A 22,969-nucleotide genomic window follows, 5' to 3' on the forward strand; every position below is an offset into this window, starting at 1 on the left:
TTATTAAGTTTTTTTTCTTTTTTTATACTATATTTTAAATTAAATTAAGTTATTTTTAAAATAAAGAGAATAACTTTTAGTTCTATTCAACGATATCACATAAATTGAAACGAGACGAAGCGGGTCAGTGGATAAAAGGAAAATGACGGGTAATGAACAGCGTTATTTGTAGTGCAGTTAGCCAATAAGTGCATGTGGGTATGGTTCGGGTTAGTGCATAAATTTTGACGGCTAATCCAACGCGTCGGTGCAGAGGGGCCCCTCCATAAATGGGCTGGCTCTGCTACATTACACACTTAAATTTGTCAAATTGGGCAAACACAGAGACGTAATCACTTCATGCCACGTTACCTAAATTTCCTTATTAATGTTAACATTACCAGAATCTAATAATTGAATTAAATATTTCATCGATACACATAAATGACAGCCATCAATAACTAAGTTATCAAGTCTCCATCCTAAAGGGGACGATCTACAACAATCCATTGATCGACTTTGTTAATGATATTATCGATCGGTATAAAAAAGAAGATAATGTATATATGGTTAGTAATTTTGTTTGCTACATTAATATTAAACAGAGATGTATCTAAGGAATTTATGGTCGATTATATATATTAGTGTTATAATTTTTTTAAATTATTAAAATATAGATGTGTGAATCCACGCTTCAAGTATTAGATAATGTGATTATGACTGACTGCACCTCTCTCCGCAAGGTTAGAAAGTTGAATTTCATATTTATTTTGTTTTATTTTTCTTTTTAAAATTAGATAGCACTTTTTCTCAATGATAATAGATATATAAGAATTAATTTTAGACCTATAATTTTATAATTTTAACGCTTTTCAATAATAAAAACCTAGATGTTGAACCAATCAAATTTATTTCATAGATCAATATTTATATAACACTACACCCATCATCTCAAAATCTCTGATACTAATGATTGCATTAGTTATACGTATTCATTCGACGTTTATTATTATTTTTGTATATATTACAAACAAACCCTAAATACTGATGTAAATGTAAGCAATAGTCTTCATCCTGTATCGATAATTTGATTTGATCAGTTTATAAGTTTAATCGAGCGTTAATAATTAAGATCGATTACGTGAAGTTATCGCCCAAGCTAACTTGGATTTTGACTCCCGAGTCCATGGCCCATTGTGATTGTATGGTAGCTAAATGTATACAAAGTCTTATTTTGTACATTGAATTAGAAACAAAAATAATCCAATCGTAACGTCCCTTCTCGACTAGAAAACAAGATGTCCAAAAAAATAATTAAAATGGTTCACTTATACAAATTACATGAATTTCATCTTATTTCTAACCACGTAGGTATACTGAGCCAACATGAATTATGTGCATTGATAGCAGTATTTTATCATTAATCAGAGGTCTCGAATTTGAGTCCTACATATAGAAATAACTTTTTTCAGGAGAATCACTCCTGAATGAATCCTCATGACGCTATAACTTTTAAGTGAACTTTATATGCCGAATAGACAATTCAAAAAATATTAGGTATACTGAAATATTTTTTATTTTTCAAATGATAGCTGTATTTTTTTCGATCATATGTAATAATCACACAAAACCTTTGACCTTAAGTCTTCTAACGTTATTAGGCTACGTACACCTAATTTTGGTTGCTGAGTAGTGTGTCAATACATCAGAAATATGTCTTTTCCGGTGGTCCAAGACAGTATTAGATAAAACAGTGTTAAATCTTTTTTAAAAATAAAAATAATCAAGTAATTATTTGTCGTCATTATAACTTTTGAACATTTTGTGTATACTAACTAAAATTGAATTAGCTAATTTCTATGCGATAAAGTTGACTTAGAACGCATTAAAGTGAGATTGTGAATGGGATTATCCTCCAAACTAATTGTATCATTCGGAAGGACAGCATTGTTAGTAATAAATTATTCTGAGTTTGAAATATATATCTATTTAATCTCAAGTTAATGTTAATTCATACTTTCCAAATTTAGAAAAATAATGTTAACATATATTAAGCATTTCAAACTATTTCTTAAATTAATTTTAAAACGGAAATAATTTTTTTTCACCGCCAGAATTAGTTTGCTAATTCTGATTTGGCATATAACAGCGCTATGGAGGCATAATATCATAGACAGGTATCTAAACCAATTGATTTCCTATTTATTTTTTTCAATTTATTGTTTAATTTATTTTTTTCTCTTATCTGGGATATAATGGAATTATATTCCAAGCCCAACTCCAATAATTAAAGATCCAAAGAAAATATATTTTTTGGAATAAATATATTTTTTTTTCTAATAAAAAAGTAAGATGAATAGGTAGAGACAGTATAACATGATTGATGGACCAAATGGGTGGTCAAGTATCATATCATACCATATGGACAACTGACTATTTTAGTTGTAGCTGATATCAAATTGTTTAATGTTATTGGATATATATTTGATTCTGTCGTCACAAGGAATTAACAAATTAAATATATAGTGCACCTCTGTCACTAATTTCATTATCCTCGTTACCCCTATAACTTTTTATTTATTTATTTTGATATTCGAAATTCAAATGAAACTTTGATAAAGTTTTAATCACACTCGGCAGGACTCATTCTGAGATAGAGCCTGCAACATGACTCTTTTTATATTCAAAATCTTTAATTAAGGATCAATCAATGCAGTACAATCTATGTTAATCGTTACTCCTATAAGTTATAACACCTCAAAATCTAGAAATATAACCTTCAAACTTTGAGATGGGCACTTTATTAATTTTAAGAGAGAAAGAAAAAGGCATATTGGTGTAGAATAAACAACAAAACCTATGTTTTTTTTTGGTATCTAAATTTTTAAAAATATAAAATAATTTTCTAAAGATTTTAATTTCAAAATACCAAAATTACACAAAAGAAATTTCGTCAATATCAAACATATCATATGCTAAAACATCAAAATGTTTTTTTATTTCTGTTTGGTTAAATTGACAACACATTTTTGTTTTCTTCATATTTTTCAATCCATGTATCATTTTGTCTCGTGAATATGAGATGTTTGATTATGTCATTGAAAGATAGTATGCCTAGCTAGTTTTCCTGTTATTATAATATTTAACACTAATAGCTCAAAACCTTAGCATTTTCTTACTCATCAACTCAAATATACAAATTGAACTTAAACATATGCCTATTTATCAAAATCGAAATATAAATGCACACCCCTTGACAAAACCATACAATGGTTTTGTGTATATATATGTGTGTGTGAGGGGAAAAAAAGAAAACTTGCAATTGAAATATCTCTAAACTAATTTTATGTGCTGGAGGATAGATTCCATATCTCATATTATTTGAATAATATTACAATGAGCCCCACTCAAAAAAAGAAAAAAACAATTAAATTACTGTGAAAATCAAATCCTACTGAAGACAAATTTTGACACATCTTGCACCGTCAAATTTGACCTAGAAAAAAAAAAGAGACAAATTTCAAATCATTATATGTGCCCGTTTAATGATAGAAATTTATGTTATTCAATTTTAAATATAAATATTTAAAATTAGAGAAAATAGATATTAGCTAAAACTAAATTCAAAGACACGTACGCCCTAGTAATTGATCTTCATCATTAACTGTACAATTTACATATAGTAAGCACTAATGAGCCTGTGGTTGCCTATTGCATGGATGATCGATCGAAGAACTAAAAAGAATAAAAAGTAGCATGTTCATTAATTAATATGCATGTCTTCTAGACTAGTATAGGTAGTATCAACATAATTTGTATGTCCCATTTGTTATAATATTAAGCACATGACTTGTAGGGGAATGAAGTTTGGACAGTCTTTCTTTAATTGAAAAGATGAGACTACACCAAATTTCCTGTTATATATATATATATATATATATATATATATAAAGAGAAAAGAAAATTCAAGAATTTTCATTATATACTGTATTCATATTTAAAAGGTTAATTTACTTGTATATATATATATATATACATATATATATATATATATTATCAAAAACTCACTGAAACAAAATATTTTAAAATTTTAAATTTATAAAGTTAAAATTCTGCTTACGCAAGTCTCTTCTAACCGGATCACATGCACTCAAAGATTACATTGCCAGAGAGATTTTTAAAAAAAGAAAAACAAATGCATCGTGCAAGTTGTTAATTATAAAAATAGAAAGAAATCCGTCAACTTATTTTCAACCACATGCAAAATAATTGGCAGTTGGGGAATAATATGTCTATTTCAATCCTTACGATTATTCTGGAAATAACCCATCTTTATCCGTAGTGTCCAACTCAGATTAAAAAAAACAAAAACTGTACAACTATATCCAGCAAATTTTAATTAAATGTATTTTTAAGTAGTAACATTTTGTGTTTAATTAGATGAAGTTATTTCTCGCTGTGGCTGATCCAACATGAGCGAACGATTAATTTCAATTTCTGAAATTCGTCATCAAAATAGATCGCTTTATACGATCAATGAACTCATATTAATATTAAAATTTGTCGCAAGCTAATTCGAAAATAAAAAAAGTGTATTAAAAATCCTTGACAATTATCTGATCAATAATACTGATAGCTTTAATAGTTCACTGAAATTTACATATATGAGCTTTGAAATTTGACGGGAGAGGGTGAGCTGGCTCATGATTTTGATGGGCCTTCAAACAGTCAACCAATCCATTGCTAAGTAGATCTAACACCAACACATTTGAATCCGCTTGTGCTAAGGTTGTCTTCTAACAAGTTTGAATCTACATCTAAAAACTACCGTGGATCACACGTGTATCCACTAACTTTTGAACAAATTACATGTATATATGTAAATTTATTTTGAAAAACTGGTAGAAACTAGAATATAATTAACAATGCACCCATAAAAAACATAGCAATTTCACCAGGGTTTGAATCCTACCAAAGCTTATTTTTATTATTTTTATTTTAAGTTTAGCTCAAACCTCATATTTAAGCTATTTTCATATAGATGTATCAAAGTCTTCGAATCCTGAATTCGTCTCTCATACAACAAGCGTCATTTATCCTCAGTCTTAGATGAGTTCAAAAGATTTTTAGTCAAGAGAATTTTTGGGCTGGTTAATGCAATACGCATTCATGGGAAAAAGGGTGCAAAACGTTCTTCAAGAATATGAAATTAATTTATAATATTTGTTCTCACCAAATCATATATTTATTGTTACTTAACTGGGCTAAAAAAATCTATTAGTTCACAGAAAATTGACAAAGTATAATTAGAACACTAATGAAAAGGACAGTTCAATTTAATTCGTAGCCGTAATTATGCTATACTTCTGATCAAATTGTAAGAAAATTTTTCACCAATTTAAGAAGTTACATAAACTGTATTTTATAGCAACTTAAAATCTTATTTTATGCAATTTAAATCAAAAAGTCTAGATATAAGTATGTTGCCTGGAATTTCTATCGAACCCTTATGGGTAAGATAATGTTGGAGAAACATGATAAAAAGGAATATTCAAGAAATTGGACTGGGTTTTCTTTTGGGTCACAATGACAATGGACTGGGAAAACAAATATCTCATTTGCTTATCTATTATAATTATACTGTTGGAACCAATATGCATTATTTCATACGCCTCGACCAATCTTAGACCTCATAATTCTCAGTCCACTTTATTAATCGCTAGAATAGTCATTGTAGAGTTACATTGTAAATCATTCATATTGAAGAAGAAATTAAATTCTTAAACATGCATTTACATCCCATGAAACCACCAAATACCATTATTTCAATAACACAACAAACTTACCAATTGTTTCAATAACATATACATACGAAAAACTAGGAGACTTTTTCTTTTTTTTTTTAACAACGAAACACGTCATAAATAATTGAGAGAAATAAACACGAAAGATGACTTCAATATTACTCCAAATGTCTAATTATGCCAGCCACAAACCTGTATGAATGAACCAAACTACTAACAAAGGACAAATATTGTGAATTTTCATATTCCTAAAGGACATCAAGTATAAGGTAAATCATAACAACAATGTTGAATAAGAAACATGGTTTAGCATTAAATCGTAAGAATTGAATAAAGAAATGTAGTCTACTGATAGCCTGAATTTGACAACAAAACCGCAAAACCTAAACTTCCATGAAAAAGTTCAGACATTTTTTTCTGTTTATGGAATTGAAAGGGGTAACAGATTACAGCAAGATCCATAACAAAAGACGGAATTGAAAGGGGTAACAGATCACAGCAAGATCCATAACAAAAGACGAGAAAAAAAAAAAGACGAATGAGAATGTTCCATAGTATACTAGTATTTTCCCCTTCTGCTACAAGACACTGAATTACCTGGTGATCTTGAGTCTTTTTCATCGCACGTTGGGCTTGGCGATGCTGCAATACGAAGGATACAGATATAATCAGTTGACAGTCACAAGGCTAGTTCCTTTTTGTTCTTCCTTTTTATTATAATTCTATACGAAGTTATTAAAAACAAAAATAACTTACCCTAAGTTGGGGTTCAGCTTGAATGCACGCAAGTAAGGATCCAAGGGTAGACCCATGGCAGCATACCTTGGATCATATGGCTCAAATGGAGGACTGCATTTCAAGTAAACATAATTAGTATAACAACAGATAAAGTTAATGTAGGCTTTGAATTTCGTTTTGACAAAAAAATTGGAGGAAAGTTGTAGAAATTAATCTAAGAGAAAATGAAAAGAAAAAACCTACTACACTTTAGGATTGTCTTCGTATATCCTAATAAAGTTGTTTTAAATTTATGGAAATATATATTTTATAGGCTTTGTAAACCAAAATGTGGACTGTTACCTGATCGCCTCAGGATAATCTAACCTGCTCTAAGAAATGAGAAAAAGAGGGAGGGACAAGTTCATTGTTATGATGACACTAGTCAACTACAATTACGAACACTATAACCTGAAAATTTTGCCATGCGCTCACTAGTGCATTTATAAGCTTGAACATCTATGTCATCTCCTCTAAAGATCTTATTTTTGTGGAACATATCTTCACGTTAGTTGTGCAGACAAGTTGCCTTGTCAGTTCTTTTTTTTTTTAAAGGATAGAGCATTTAAGCTCACAAAAAAAGGATTTGTAGCCTCTTCCTAAGCTATAGAGCTAACAAAATCAGGAAGAGTTCTAAATTATTTACAGAGGTCAATTTGGACCAACCAAAAAGGCTAACTAGACATCTGCATCGCAAAAGATTTCTAGAAGTTGAAAATCCAATATAAACATCTTGTTCCTCTTTGTCCATAAACACCAAAAGATAGCACCGGGGATTATCATCGTCATACTCTTGATGGATTTGTCAACTTCCCGAGAACTCCAACTTTCAAGAGCATCCCTAATAGAGAAAAACATGACCTAGGAAAGACCAAAAAAGCAACAAAACATATTCCAGAGGTCTAGCAAATGGTTGACACTTTCTGAGTGCTTGTGGCAGGAATAACATCGGTTTCCTTTTGGAGAGATTATCCTGTGTGGGGCATGAGTTATGCAGTGCAGTCCAGCTGAAACAGATCACTTTGGTAGGTAATTTTGTCTTCCATATATGCTTCCATGGTCATTTGTCAATTATTGAGTTCCTTGAGCATAAACTGTGTTATCCTTCCTTTGCTGTGTAGTGACCATTTCTTGAGTTACCCCATTTCAATCTATGAGGCTCTTAAGGCGAAAAGGAGCAAGACTTCAATTTGGCAAAGAGACCAAATATTTCATTAAGTCCCAGTCATTTAGGTTTCTCCTGAACCTTAGGTCCCAAATGTCGTCTGATCTGTTGGATGCTACGGTAGAATTTGGTTCAGTTGCAATGAGGCGCAAACTTGGAAATTCCTCACCCAAAGTTGTCTCAAAATCATATGTCTACCAAAATTTGATGTGAGATCCATTGCCAACTCTAAATATGATGTTCCCAGCAAAATTTGGCCAAAGTTTACTAATCCTTTTCATTGCACCAACTCCATATGCATCTGCTGAGACTTGAGTAGACCAGTGAGTAAGCTCACCATGTTTAGCTTTGATCACCTTTTTACACAATCCAAAGTCTTCAACTTTGTACCTCCATAGCCATTTCATCATCATGCTTTTATTGTGAGCTGCAAGGTCTTTGATACCCAAACCGTCTTGAGATTTAGGTTGTGTCACTTTTGCCCATTTAACCAAGTGAAACTTATGATCCTTGATGTTGCCTTCCCATAGAAAATTCTTTCTCATTTTGTCGAGCTTTTCGAGATGCAAAGAATAGGGAAAAGGGATATAAGATATGCAAGGATGTTGTCCATACACTATTAATCAATGTAACTCTTCCTCCAAAAGAAAGATAGTGCATTTGCCATGTTGCTAGTCTTTTTTCGAACTTCTCAATTATTCCCAACTATATCTTGTTAGCCTTGAAATTTGCACCTAAAGGCAACCCAAGATAAGTTGTTGAAAAGGACCCTATGTTGCAGCACATGATTCCTGCTAGCTCTACCAGATTCTGCACTGAGTTTATGGGATAGATAGTGTTTTTTGACATATTTGTGTGTAGTCCAGTGTACAGCTTCAAAAATGTGCAAAATCAAGTTTAGCTTATAATAACTTGTGATCTATCTGCCCCACAAAATAGCAGAGTATCATCCGCATAAAGCAGATGTGAAACTGTGACATTGTTTCCTGGGGGACTGCCTACTTTGAAGCCTTCAATCAATTGTGGTTGACATGCTTTTTGGAGCATGTTAGTAAGTTCTTCCATAGCAAGGATGAAAAGAAAGGGAGAGAGGGAGTCTCCCTGCCTTAGTCCTTTTTGAGGAGAGAAAAAACTTGCAGGCCCCCTTGTTAATGAGCACAGAATATTTTACCATTGTCAGACTGTCTTCGATCCACCTATTCCCAAATCCCATCATTCTCAAGATTGCGAACAGATAGGCCCAATTAAGCTTGTCAAAAGCTTTCTCTATGTCAAGTTTAACCAACAACCCTGCGTCTCCTGATTTCTACTTCCAATTCAGCACTCATTTGCTATCAATACAACACCATCCGAGATTTTTCTACCCTTAACAAATGCATTTTCGTAGACTGAGACCAGCTTCCCAATTACAGATTCAAGTCTCTCCACAAGAATCTTTGCTATTAACTTGTACACTCTCCCAATAAGACTAGTTTGTAATCTTTTAATTCTATTGCCCCTTTCTTTTTAGGAATAAGGGCAATAAAGGAAGCATTATAGAACTTGACCATATGACAGTTATGGTGAAAGTGATTTAGGGCCCCGATTACTTCATATTTAATGACTTCCCATGCCTTCCGAAAAAAGGCCATTGTAAATCCGTCAGGGCCTGAAGCCTTGTCAGGTGCAGAAGCCTTGATGGTAGCATGAATATCCTCCTCTTCAAATTTTCTTTACAGTCAGTCTCTTTCATCTAGAGAGATAGATTCCATATCCAGTTCTGTAAGATCAATGTACCACTCCATATTTTCTAGTACGAATTCCGAGTTGTAAACGCCAACAAGTCGGTTTAATATCCGAAGACAAAAGTTGAAAATGGGTAAGTATACCAAGGAACCCTTATAATAAGTCAGTTAAAGAATTTAGACTTAGTTAGAGACCAAAGGTAGCCCTAGAACAAAAGCTGAAGTTAAATAGGACTATGGTGGAGTATTTCAAGTGGTACCAAGTATGGACTGACTTTTAACAAGCATATCTTCCAGCATATGGGGATCTAGAGGCTGAGTTACCTATAAAAGAAAGTCCTATGAGTCAAATTTCCAGCAAGCCAAACTGTGCATCCATCAGACTTTGGAGTAAAAAGTTATACCCATTTTACCACACCGTGCTCAGTGTTGAGGCAATCGACGAGCCAAAGCATGGTCGTGAGTTGAAGTACAGCATGTGAATTGGGTCGTGAAAAAGTTTTGAAGGGGTGAAAATCAAGTTCTGGACAACCCCCAACATAAGGTGGGATTTATGGGACGCGGATTGATCCACAAGGAGATCCACGACTATGAATTATTGACGACCGAGAGTCCATCTGTAGATTTAAGTCGGCAGAAGCTTTTTAAAAGCTTTTAACGCAATTCAAAGGCCTTCTGTCATTATTTTCTTCACCCATCTCACCTATAAGCTCTCTAAAAGGGTCTCTAGTTGATCTAAGGTCCCTGGTAAGGATTTCTCATGGATCGAGCTCAGTTTTTTTGCCCGTTACCACTGTAGTTGCTAACTTGGGTATCTTCTTGGCTTCTTATTTGGAGTGAGCATTTGCAGAACCAAACGTCAGTAGAATTGAAATTAACAGTGTAACATAACACTAAAAAAAGGTTGATATATAGGAAATAAGCGCAATGAAAACACTAAAATTCAAAACTAGACAGTGTAAGCACTTGAGTGTAAATAAATAGGAAAATAAGTGCATAAATGAAAACAGCATGCCACTTTCTGTAACTCTCCTGAACATATTTGATAGTACATTTAATTTGTCATGCCCCTGCAGCTATTCACTCAACAAATGGTCTGTTACTACCACAATTAGGGACTCACAGAAGACTGTAAATGGCTTTTCGAGGAAAGACAAAAGAAAGTGTGAATCTAAGCCGAGAGCCCCCTTCAGATACATTTTACTACTAGTCTTAAATTTAGTTGTTATCATAACAATATAAAGCAATACTGTTTAATTCTATTTCTTGTTGTTTCATCAAAATCTTCTAACAATTAACAGTGAATAACTGAAAGTTGTACCAAATAATATACCTTGAACTCTGAATATGGGAAAATAGTGCCATGATACTCTCTTCACATTTTTGCCCGTTCAAGACGAGCTTTCATGACTTCTTCCATTTCTCCACAAGTTAATTTTCTACTTCCATAGGGTCCTATACTCTCTCGTTAATGACATGCTTTTCCTAGCTCCCTTTTGTGCTTATAATTGCTTGTAAATTCTATGTGTGGATCTCCTACTTGTTGGCTTTGTTCCCAATCCTTAACCATAGCAAAATTCTTGCTCTTTTCCAACAATTTTCATAAAGGCACCACTAACAATGCAGTCCGTAGAAATTCCCTCTTCCGATTGTTGAACTTGCTCTGCAACAAATTCTTTCACCTTTTCCTACATACAAGTTAACAAGCTCTGACTTTCAATTTTTATTTCACAGTCTTCTGTTCTATGAGTTAAAAATTAGAGTTAGTATACACATTCCATTCAGTAGAGACATCACCAACCCATTTTCTATTTGTCGAGCAAATTTCCAAAGTTCCTGAAGATTTTGTTTCTTTTCTGGTGGTTGGATTTCTCTACCAGAGGAAATCAAATTGTGTTACTGAAGAAAGGATTATAAAAAAAAAAGAGATAGTGCTCTGATGGATTTCCTAACACAAATATGTTCCATTCCTTGTTTTACCACTTGCTAATTTTGTTCACTGGTTTTCTGCATAGACATATATTGATTTAAGAATAAAAAGCAGATTAATAAAATAAATCATAGCATAACATTAAATCCATTGAATTTTGATAAAACAAATATTTGATTTGCTGATTAGGGGCTATTAGAAATACATTAAAGGGTGTGTGGTACGAAAGTCATTTTACTCATTTTCAAGAAACTTGTTTTTCACCCTAAGTGGAAAATTAACTAGTTACTACACAAGAGCGCATATGAGAATAAAGGAGAATCCCCTGATCAACCAGGCCGGAAGAATTGAAATGATGCAAGAGACCATTCCAAGAAGGAACTTCAGGGACAAGATTGTAATTTCTCATTGAAGAAAACGTTACCGTACTGGCGGCCATTGCCGATGAAGAGATTGGGAGGCATATTCCGAGGCTTAGTGGGATAGCAATGGAGAGCAGAGGGTGGTTCTTCATCTTGTACATAGACTGTTCGACGAAATGCCACAGAGAATCGTCTACTTCGCCGCTTATTTTGTATGTGTTCTTTTTCAGCTCTCGTCGAACAAAATATGTAAAAGCTTAAGTTGTCTCTATTAATACATCTAAAATACACGCACAAGTGGAATGAGAAAAACATATACTCCTTTTATATGTGAATTATTTTTTTTCGCCAAATAATTTAAGTTCATCAGAAATTTACATATAAAATCTTTAATTTTTTTAAAAAAGAAATTTATATATTTTTTAACCACGTAAGTATTATAAATCATAATAATTAATAATTCAAAATGTTTAAAAATTTTATGAAAAATTAAGGATCAAAAATAAATTTATTTAAATCTTGAAATTCAAAAAAATAACATATAAAATGAAACGAACTAAATATTACTTTACAAAGTAATACGAATAAATTAAGTGATTATATAAGGAATTAATTTTGTTTTATTTAAATTAAATAGCTAGGTGCATGTATTTACAACCATTTTTTGTATGTATAGTTATGACTTATGTCATTCACCTTTCCATTATAAGAAATTGGAATATTGAGTAGTCTTTTTTGGAACCACAAGGTGATCTGGAATCGTTATAACTTCTGTCACGGTCTTTATTTTTTGGGTGAGTATGTGTATCGAATAGATTTTTTACTAGATGATAGTTTGCAAATCATACAGAAAATGTATATGCACTAGTTAAGCCTATGCGACAAACTCAACTCACAATTGTCTTAATTCCTTCACCATATATTGTTTCCGCAATTTTTAGAAGACTTATTAAATTGGTTGTCACATTTGTTCTTCAAAGTCTAAATAAGCAATTTTTGAAATTATAATGTATTCTCAAACTTTATTTACAAATACAATGACGTTTAATCAAATAACCATTTATAAACATCAAGGAAAAGACAGCAAATATACTTTTGTATTACTCAAAATATTTAGGGTTAGAAAAATTACAATACATAGTAAGGGTTTAGGTTTTATCTGTTTTGCTATGTACCTATTAACAAAAGCATGAAGGAGATTAACAAAGGAAAAGTCAAAGTAAGTGTTACTAATAAGATTATTAGGCGAAGAACAAAAATTGGACGGATGGATCTTTATGCCACATTTATGGAAGCTAGCTGTACAAATGGATCTTCATGTCACAACTTCACATTTATGAAAATTGTGCAACAACTTGGTGAAGGTGTTGAAATTGAGGAGATCGGATATTCAACTATTGAGGTGATAGATCTAAGCAGTGATCGACAACAAATAACAAATGGGTGTATTGTTGAGCTAAATATGATTTTCGAAGTGATTCATTTAACTTCACAGAATGGTCAAGTTTCTGATTTTGGATCAAGCCATTCAATTCTGCGAAGAAATCTTTTGGTGGAACAAAAGAATGTATTGCAAGTGATTGAAGTACATATGTTTCTTGAAATAGTTCGTCAAAAAATAGAAGGATTTCATCTTCCCGATGTAACATTAATCAAAGGGAAATGATATGCAAGTGGAAGTGCTTTTTATTTCTCAATTAAAAGTTCTTAAATAGATTGTTTTTTTAAAAACTATTAATAACAAACGCAAAAATTCCTCCTAATTATTCTGATCTAAACAAACTACACTAATCTTGTAGCCTAGGGACCATGAAATAACATATTTAACTCCTAAACAATAGCAACAAACTAACCACTACTGCATATATGGTTGAATACAAGGAATCAATAAAATCAATTGAAAAAAAAAATAAAAGAAGGCAAATAATAATAATAATAATAAGCGTTTGAGAATTTTTTTTAAATAAGACGAACAAACTATATAAAGTTGTGTGTATTTGACAAAATTTAAATATAGCAAAGAAAAAAAATACGTGTATAAATTTATTGAAATACAAGACAAAGAAAAATGTTTTTTTTAAAAAAAATTAAACAAAAAATATATATACATAAAAAGGCACATGTATATCACAACAACTAATTGAATTGAATTTAATAAATGCAAAGAAGTATAAAATTTTGTGTTAGGGTATTAGACCTTGTTAAGATAAAGTGTGACTCAAAAAGCATATAAGTTAACAAAAAAAGATGAATATAAGGATATTTTTAGCAAAATAAGTGAAAACAAGATATTTTTTAACGGTTTCTTATAGTTTAGGGTACTTTAAAGAGAAAATTACGCGGTTAAGCAAACTTATACTACTTAATTACTCATCACAACTACAGTTTGCTATAATTATCACTCACGACTAACATTAAACATTAATTATGTGGACTGACTTTGAGTTTATATAATTAGCCACATTTGTATATGTATAATTTATCAGAATATACAAATACATATGTATAATATACAATTATCAAATCGATATACATATACAATTCATCTCTCCTGATTGCTTCCCTCTCTCGCTTGCCTGTGTCCTCCCTCTCTCAACCTCTCTTGCCTCTCCCATCTCTCTCCCAATCTCGCTTGCTTTTTATACAAATAGATACGTATAATATACAATTATCTAACCAATATACATATACAATTCACCTCTGTCTCACTCTCTGTCCTCTCTCGCTCGCCTCTCTCCTCTCTCTCCCAATCTCGCTTGCCATATATACAATTACATATGTATAATACACAATTATTTAACAAATATACATATACAATTTACTCTTCTCCCACTTTTTTCCCTCTCTCTTGCCTCTCTCCTCTCTATCCAAATCTCGCTCTCTTCTCTCCTCCCTATAACATATAGCTACGAAAAGTATAGCTATGGAGAGTAATTATTTTTAGTAAATATATGTGAAAGTTCCCCAATTTTTAATCGTTTTCCTCTTACAATAAACAAAGTTAAGAGTTTTATGGACTTGCTCCAAATTCAGCCCAGCCCAATTTATGAAGGCTTGGATATACCAACTATTGCCGGCTATTGTGTCAATGTCAGACTGCTACTATTAAGGTTGAAGAAGACATAGTACTATTAATTTGCATTATACTATTTTTTTTAAAAAAAGTTGACCCCTATTTTACACCCATATGAACTTCAGATATTTTTCAAAAATTGCCATAATATGGTTCTCTGTATTTGTTTGTACGAAGTTATATTATAAAGTTGACTAGATGGAAAACAAAACAAAATATTACTAAAAACAATAGGGTTATCTTAACATTGAAAGAAAAATTGACTAACATATTTCTTCTATATTTTATCTACTTATTGTTAATCATATCTTACATGATCGACTCAAAAGATAGTGTTGATACTGATCCTAATTCTAATAAATACAAAAGTCAAACCTAACTAACAAAAGACTTTCTACTGTTGGTGGGACCAATCATTGAGCTTTGGAACTTTATAATTCATTAATGATCAAAGTAAAACATAATTTAAAAAAAAGTCTAAGGTAAATCGAAAAATATGACATTGAATTGAACAAAGATAAATCAAAATGTGATAGAGGGTGAATCAGACTCCTCCAAAAAAAATTGAATTCAAACTTCAGCTAGCGTTAATCAAATACGTTGATTTTTGTTGAAATCAATAGAAAAAAAGTGATCGAAATTACTAAGACGTCACTTTTTTCTTACTCCAAGGGTGGGGAAGAAAAAACAAACATGACCTAAAGCTACAAAAAGAAAAATTGAGAACTTTAAAGGAATAAAGGCATATACATATCATAAGATAGAATAATCATGGTAAAAATTGGTTGAACCAACCATTCAAACATGATAGGGACAAGTTACATAAACACACAACAATAAAAACAAATTTAGCTGGCTAAACCAATTCCTTATTTTCCTCTACTTTCATAGTAAAGCAATTGAATTTTGGCATGACTAAGGTTAACTAGTATAATGAAATAGATAGGCAACGTAAGATAGATGACAACATTTCATTTTAGCGGCAACGTAAAGCCAATAACAAAATATGCGCGCCCATGTCACTGTTGTCGGTTACATTTGGTTCTCTATTACAATTCACCACTCCATGTGGTTTGGCACAACATAAGAAACAAAAATTAAAAAAATAAAAAATTTAGCATTTATTATTCAAAATGTTACATTGTCAAACCTACATATAGTACTTTTTGTAATAAACTAATCAATTAACGAAAATAAGTGTACCTTGAAAAGGACATATGGCCTTGCACATTGCATACTATTTTTTCTTACAACGCTTTTTTTTTTTAAGGATCTTGGTGTTTTAGTCAGTTTTCGTGTAACTTATTTAATTTTATAAGATATAAGGTACTGTGGGTGTAATAACTATCACGTCACTCTATCCACAAAGAGATAGAATAGATGAAAAGAAATAACTCGTATTTTTTGGCTCTAGTAGGATTTAAACCTAAGAGTTCATGATTCTCAATTAAATTTACTGATCATTAGGTCACATCTTGGAGATAGCACCTAACACATCTTTCCTTACTTGATACTCTCTTTTTTTTCAACAATATCTATCTACTATTGACTTTGCACACTCATTAAGAAACTATAAATAAACTAAGAATTTCATTATATCACCCTTTGAATACACTAATAAATATAATGTATTGAAAAATACAATAAAGAAATGACTATAATTATGATAAGGTAAATTAGGAACCAACTGTGAGATTATCCATTAAATTTCATAAAATGGACAAACATTATTGGACATCCCAAAATAATAAACTGGACAACTATTGTTGAACGCACAAAGTATTAGTCTCCATAACAATTTATGTGACACAGTTTGAATCAAGACTAGAAAAAATATAAATGAGATATTTAAAACTTGTACAATATTTGCGTTGACCCTAAACATGTTTGTCATAGCATTCGTGAAATTATAAAATCTTTTTATTATGAATACAATATCAAATGCAAAGTTAGTCATTTTTTAAAAAGAATGTGCCAAATAAACTAGAACAAGTAAATCCAACTTTTTGTCAAATAATTTGAACTTTATTTTTTTAAAAAAATAAAAAATTAAGCTAGTTGAGAACATATATTACAGAGAAAAAATAATTGGATAACAGAACTTTTTGTCCCTTCTTTTGTAGATTAAGAAATGATAGAAAACTTTTACATAGACAAAAAAAAAAGTGTTAATGAATTGACTGCAAAAGAAGCAAGTCCTAAATTGTGTCAACAAGTATGACGGCTGTGATTTAAATTTAATAGTACTAATAGAGTTCAGCACCTTATAATCTCTATAAAATAATGCAGAATTAGAATATAAACTTTTTCCTTTGAATCTTTTTATCACAACATAAATATCTAATTTATTTGTATGTGAGAGGATCACATGAGAAAGTGATGGACGATTTCTGTTTCTTTTTCTTACACATAATAAAGAAAAAAAAATTGTCACCTTCCTATGATGTATGGCAAGTCCAACCAATTTCGACCCTACCACATTTTTACATTGAAAAATTATTAAACTTTTAGCTTCAAAAAAACCTTAGTTTTCCAAATGCAAAATACCCATAAATCTGTTCTACTAAATTGAATTTATGCAAATCAAGAAAGAAGAAAAAAAGAATATCTTGATTCTTGATTCTTGATTCTTGATTATTGATTCTTGGTTGTGTAGTTATTAGTGACTAGAGAAGATAAAAGACAAAAACTTGAAAAAGTAAGCAAGAACATAAGTGTACTAATGAAAAATGATGTACTACTATTAATAGTATTGAGCAGGGAGAATTAATGGAGGGAGAGAGAAAATAAAGAAGGTCCAGTTACACCTACAACTGCTACAACTCAGGGGTTTCTTGGAGTAGCAATAAAGATTTCTTTTTTTTTTCTTTCTCTTTGGTGCATTACATTTTTAATAACAGAGAAGGGAAAAAAAAAGAATGTTGGGTTGAAATTTTATATTTGCATAAAGGTTGATGATTTCTTTCATGATTTTTGATTCAAGAAAATGGGTCATTATGGTTTTAGGATTCTTTTACATTTTCTCTTTATCATCACTTTCATTCTTGTATCTTTCTGTTGTACACATATTTTGGTTAGGGATGTTTCATTGAATGCTGCAAAGTATTTTGATAGTATTCATGGTTTTAAAGAGTTACATTATGTGGTTAGAAATGGGGATGGAAATGAAAGTCCAATTGGGAAGATGAAGATCTACGGAGGGAAGCAAATATTGATTGTGGAAAAGTTTAGAACTTTGCTTGGACTGAGTAGGTTTAGTCCAAGAAATGGTGATTTTGCATATTTTGAAGTATCACCTTCACCTTCTCCATCACCATCAATTGCCCCTGAGGCACCAGCTCCTTCGCCGGTGCCGCGAGTTCATAGGCATCCTCATCCACATTCTCATCACTATCCCTTTATCCCAGCTGCACACAGGGTAAGGGAGAAAAGAAGAGGGAAGAGTACTAGAGTTTTAACAGCTGTTCTTGTTTCTGTTGGGATTTCAACTGCATTGTGTGCAATTGCCCTTTTTTGGGGCTGCAAAAAGTTCAAGAAACAAAGAAAGAAATCAACTAGATCAGTGTCACTGTTCAGCAGTGAAGCAGGAAATGTATGTAGTAGATCAAGGTATGGTAGCTCTCAGAATTCAGTGAAAAAGGTAACTTCTGATCCAGGCCCTGACCTTTTTTACCTTGATTCACTAGATGTTGCTCTCGAATCATCAGAATCGATTTGTCTAAATAAAAGTTCTGTCATTGAAAAGATTGACTCAAATGAAGACATAGCAAACAATACATTGAGTGAGAAAGATGAACAAGAACAGGTAATCAGTGTGTCAATGCCTGATGATGATAATTGTTCAGGTGTTGGAGAAATTGTCTGTGTTTATGAAAGTGCAGATTCAATGAAGTGTGATATGAATGATTGTAACTCTTCCAGTGGTGACAAAATAGTTCCTGAGGAAGTTCATTCATCAGATGATGAAGAATTATTCCATTCTTTATGTAATTCGCGTTCGTCTAGTATTAGACTATCCAATGTTTCAGCTGGTAGTCTTATAGAAACCTCAGAAATTATGCCTCAAGATGAATTAAAAACCTTAACTTGTTCTGTATCCTCCTCAACACACTTGTCTACTCCACCCCCACCGCCTCCACCTCCACCGCCTCCTTTGCCTACATTTCGTACTCATTCTCCTTGTAGGCCTACGGTTTCTTCAGTGAAAATGAAGTCTAAAGTTTTGAGTCATGCTTCATTGCAAATTGAATCATCCTCTAGAAATTCAGATAGTTCTTTGGAAAATGATTTGTTACAATCACCTCCACATCAAGCTAAGCCTGCTGGAGGAATTCCACCACCACCTTGTCCTCCACCTTTTGCAAGTGGAAGTGCTAGTCTTTCAAAAGGCCCGCCCCCTCCACCGTCTTTGCCTTTCCAACAATTGGCATTAGGCAAAGATGGAAGTCCACTCCCAAAATTGAAACCACTTCACTGGGACAAAGTAAGAGCTGCACCAGACCGATCAACTGTTTGGGACAAGCTCAGACCAAGCTCGTTCGAGTAAGTGTGTTTCCTTTTTCTCCTTAAAGGTTAGATATTATTATTCCTTAATTTTCGTTATCAATTCAGTCCATTTACAAATTGACGTTCGTGGAGCAGATTTGATGAGGAAATGATTGAGTCACTTTTCGGGTACAATCTACACAACTCTATGAAGATTGATGAAGGGAAAAGCAAAACTCCATCTCCAAGCAAGCATGTTCTTGAGCCTAAAAGACTACAAAACATAAGCATACTGTCAAAAGCTTTGGGTGTGACTGTAGAACAAGTTTGTGAAGCACTAATAAAAGGTAAGCAATTCTAACTTTCATCTCCCTTTGCACATTTGTGTCAACTTATCTGCACATTATTCTGCTTCCTCATGGAATTAATAAGATTAAGTGTCGTCATCTCTTACAACGTCTTCCTATTAGGAAACGGATTGTTTTTGCCACAACTGGAGGCTCTGGCTAAGATGGTACCTACTAAAGAAGAAGAGGACAAACTGTCAAGTTATAAAGGAGACATCAATGAACTAGGGTCAGCAGAGAAGTTTGTAATGGCAATGCTTAAGGTGCCATTTGCATTCTTGAGAATAGAAGCCATGCTTTATCGCGAGACATTTGATGACGAAGTTCATCTTCTCAAAAAATCTTTCTCAATGCTAGAGGTAACTAACCAAAAAAAAAGTAGCTTTTCTCACTTTTCATCTGATAATAATGACTAAAAGTTAACATTTTTAATCTCTCAGGAGGCCTGCAAGGAACTCAGATCAAGTCGACTATTCTTAAAATTGCTAGAAGCAGTGTTGAAAACTGGAAACAGGATGAACATTGGGACAATAAGAGGAGGAGCCAGAGCATTCAAACTTGATGCCTTACTTAAGCTATCCGACGTAAAAGGCACTGATGGAAAAACCACACTGCTTCATTTTGTCGTTCAAGAAATCATTCGATCAGAAGGCTTAAAAGTCTCACAAAGCATTATGGGAAAGATAGACGGTAGACGCAAGATTAAAACTATTGCAGACAGAGAGGAAGACTACAAAAGGATGGGTCTTGATCTTGTTTCTGGTCTAGGTACTGAGCTATGCAATGTCAAGAAAACAGCCACAATGGACTTGGATGTCATAGCAACCTCAGTCTCAGATCTATCAGAAGAAATGAACAAGATAAAAGCATTAGTAACAAATGACTTGTCTGAAGTTGAAAACAATGGTAACTTTGTGCACTCAATGACAACATTCTTGAATTATGCAGAAAGGAGCCTAAAGGAATTACAGGAAGACGAGAATCAAGTTCTTTTACGTGTTAAAGAAGTCACAGAATACTTCCATGGAAATGTAAGCAAAGATGAATCCAACCCTCTAAGGATTTTTGTCATTGTGAGAGATTTCTTGAACATGTTAGATCATGTATGCAAAGAGCTTAGAAGCTCAAAAACACCTAATAGTCCTAACCCTCTAGCCCCATTCAGATAGGATTGTGTGTTAATAGTTTTTGTATGTTTCTTCTTTTAACTATTGTGTAAGATTTTGTATCAAGAATTTAAAAGTTATTTGCCTCAATGACTTGTAGTCATAATGAATAACAGTGTACAATAAGGTCATCAAATGTGGTAAAAGGTGGCAAAATCAATCCATCCATCTTGTACAAGTTTAAGCTAGCGTTATGTTTGACTATGAAACTTGATCGGATTTTGAAAATAAAAATTTTTCAACAAATCACAAGGTACAAAATCAAGATTTGAGATTCCTGGAGGCCAATTGAAGCAGAGAGTAGACATCATCATTGAACCACTTTACCTTATTAAGGATTTCTGATTTCTGACATACATTCGTAGACTTAGTTGTCAATGCAGAATTTGTATTTACAAGAAGAATATTGACTCCTTTTTTCAACATCAATAAAAATAGCTCAGCAGCTTCAACTGGATCACCATCTTTAGCAATATTTTAGGAGGCGTTTGGCCTTATTTTTTTTACATATTTTGTAAGGTTGAATTTCAAAAAATGTAAGCAAAGATGAATCCAACCCTCTAAGGATTTTTGTTAATACAACTTTCAATTTTCAAATATCGTTTTGCTTCATAAATAAAAACTCAAAAATTATGATTAAACATGACCAAACGCCTACTTAAACCATTTTTTTGTCAAAAGTAGTAATTATCACGTTTGATCAACAATCTGCAAAATGAGCTTATTTTGGGAAGTATTAAAGTATTTCGGAGAATAACAATTTTCTTGGACCAAATAACGAAATATTTGGGTTGGTGGCTTGTGTTTGGCAGTATTTTTAAAAGTAAAAACATGATAAAATTCTTATTTTTTAATTCAAAATATCACTCTGTTCCACCTTTTGTTTTAAAACACTCCTCAAACCTTTTTTTTTTATATATTAAAAAAAATTGACTAAGAAACATATTCAACAATTTTTGAGAATGAAGTATAAAAACATAATTTCTTCAAATTAATTAAAAGATTACAAAAAAAAAAAAGTTATCCTAAATAGGAAATGAGACGGATTTCTACCTTTAACCTGTTGAATCCATCCCATTGTTTTAATCAACTTTAGCTATTCAATTGGTATAAGCAATTGTTAAAAATGAATAGTAATTGGAGTTGAAAAGAAAAGATTTGGTAGTTGGCAAATTGGTAAGATTTGCAACCATTTTTAACTTTGCTATGTTTACATATGTCATTAGTGACATATGTATGGTTTTATCCTTCTATAAATAGAGCATTCTTGCTCATTTGTAGAACACACCAAGTTAGAGAGAAAAACCATTTTGAGAGCAAAGTGAGGTATTCCATAGACTATATAAGAAAATAGTCTGTGAAGAAAAATAGAGTGTGAGCGATATTTTAGTAAGACGGAAACCAAAAGAGTGTTGTTCCTTTTGAGTGTGTAGTAGTCACTTTGAGTGTTGTATTCGTGACTACACAGTGTAAAATTCCTTACTATAATAATATCAATTGCTCCTCTTGGCCCGTGGTTTTTTCCCTTATTCAGAAAGGTTTCCACGTAAAAAAATTTATTTCGTTATTTTCCCATTTTATTTCCATTACTTTTACCATATATACTTTTGTGTTTGTCCGCGTTTTCCTAACATAACCGACAGAGGCTTTGTAAACCGAGATTGAGACTAACATTATACGGAAAACAAAAGAAAAAAAGAATTGGGATTTCATGTCTCTCTCATTTATTTAAAGAAAACAAAAAAAGGTAATGGTGGAATAATAATTTAAAGTTGCAGTAGAAATAGTAAGTTGTTTAGGATTGTTATTTTTTATATTTATTTAATTAATGTTTTTATTATCCTAATTCATATAAAAATAGATATTTTAATTCTAGTTTAATTTGATTTTCGTTATTATCATATATTATTATAAATATTAATATATAATTAATTTAATATAGATAATATTTTTTATTTAAATTCATGTCTCTAGACACAATGGTTCAAATTCTTTTGGAAATAGTTACAAGAAAAGGAAAGACCAAAAGTTGTATTTTTCTTAATAAATGTGTATATCAATTCTTCTTTATCAAAATCAATTTAATTTTGGTTTGGGACTGTGTAAGTGATTATTTCTTTATCACCTTTTGTTGTTAATAGAGAAAAGATATACAAG

General features: G+C 32.0%; 1 protein-coding gene and 1 long non-coding RNA gene across 5 annotated transcripts; one reads left to right on the forward strand and one right to left on the reverse strand.

Annotated features, from left to right (window-relative positions):
* Positions 1 to 6,144: 6,144 nt before the first annotated feature.
* On the reverse strand, positions 6,145 to 12,313 carry LOC101252529 (uncharacterized). 4 transcript variants are annotated; one of them, XR_003248060.2, is made up of 5 exons: positions 11,804 to 11,983; positions 11,251 to 11,322; positions 10,783 to 11,137; positions 6,540 to 6,632; positions 6,145 to 6,425 (listed from the first exon to the last, which is right to left on the reverse strand). It is a non-coding gene; the product is annotated as an uncharacterized lncRNA (long non-coding RNA). The 4 variants fall into 4 exon arrangements; XR_738549.4 differs by lacking the exon at positions 11,251 to 11,322 and having other exon boundaries at positions 11,804 to 12,036; XR_738552.4 differs by lacking the exon at positions 11,251 to 11,322 and having other exon boundaries at positions 11,809 to 12,034.
* Positions 12,314 to 17,167: 4,854 nt separating this feature from the next.
* LOC101244133 (formin-like protein 11) lies at positions 17,168 to 20,902 on the forward strand. The gene is made up of 4 exons (XM_010314776.4): positions 17,168 to 19,356; positions 19,456 to 19,646; positions 19,770 to 20,005; positions 20,087 to 20,902. Exons 1-4 carry the CDS (start codon positions 17,801 to 17,803, stop codon positions 20,813 to 20,815), a joined length of 2,712 nt encoding a protein of 903 aa, XP_010313078.1. The 5' UTR covers positions 17,168 to 17,800; the 3' UTR covers positions 20,816 to 20,902.
* The last annotated feature ends 2,067 nt before the right edge of the window (positions 20,903 to 22,969 follow it).

This window comes from Solanum lycopersicum, chromosome 1, assembly GCF_036512215.1.
Source record: "Solanum lycopersicum chromosome 1, SLM_r2.1".
NCBI lineage: Eukaryota > Viridiplantae > Streptophyta > Magnoliopsida > Solanales > Solanaceae > Solanum > Solanum lycopersicum.

Bases quoted from the DNA above. Each gene is read 5' to 3' on its own strand.
- LOC101244133 (XM_010314776.4), top strand. From the start codon at position 17,801: ATGGGTCATTATGGTTTTAGGATTCTTTTACATTTTCTCTTTATCATC. The intron at 19,357-19,455 runs GTAAGTGTGTTT...TTCGTGGAGCAG, and splicing joins CTCAGACCAAGCTCGTTCGA to ATTTGATGAGGAAATGATTG. The intron at 20,006-20,086 runs GTAACTAACCAA...TTAATCTCTCAG, and splicing joins AATCTTTCTCAATGCTAGAG to GAGGCCTGCAAGGAACTCAG.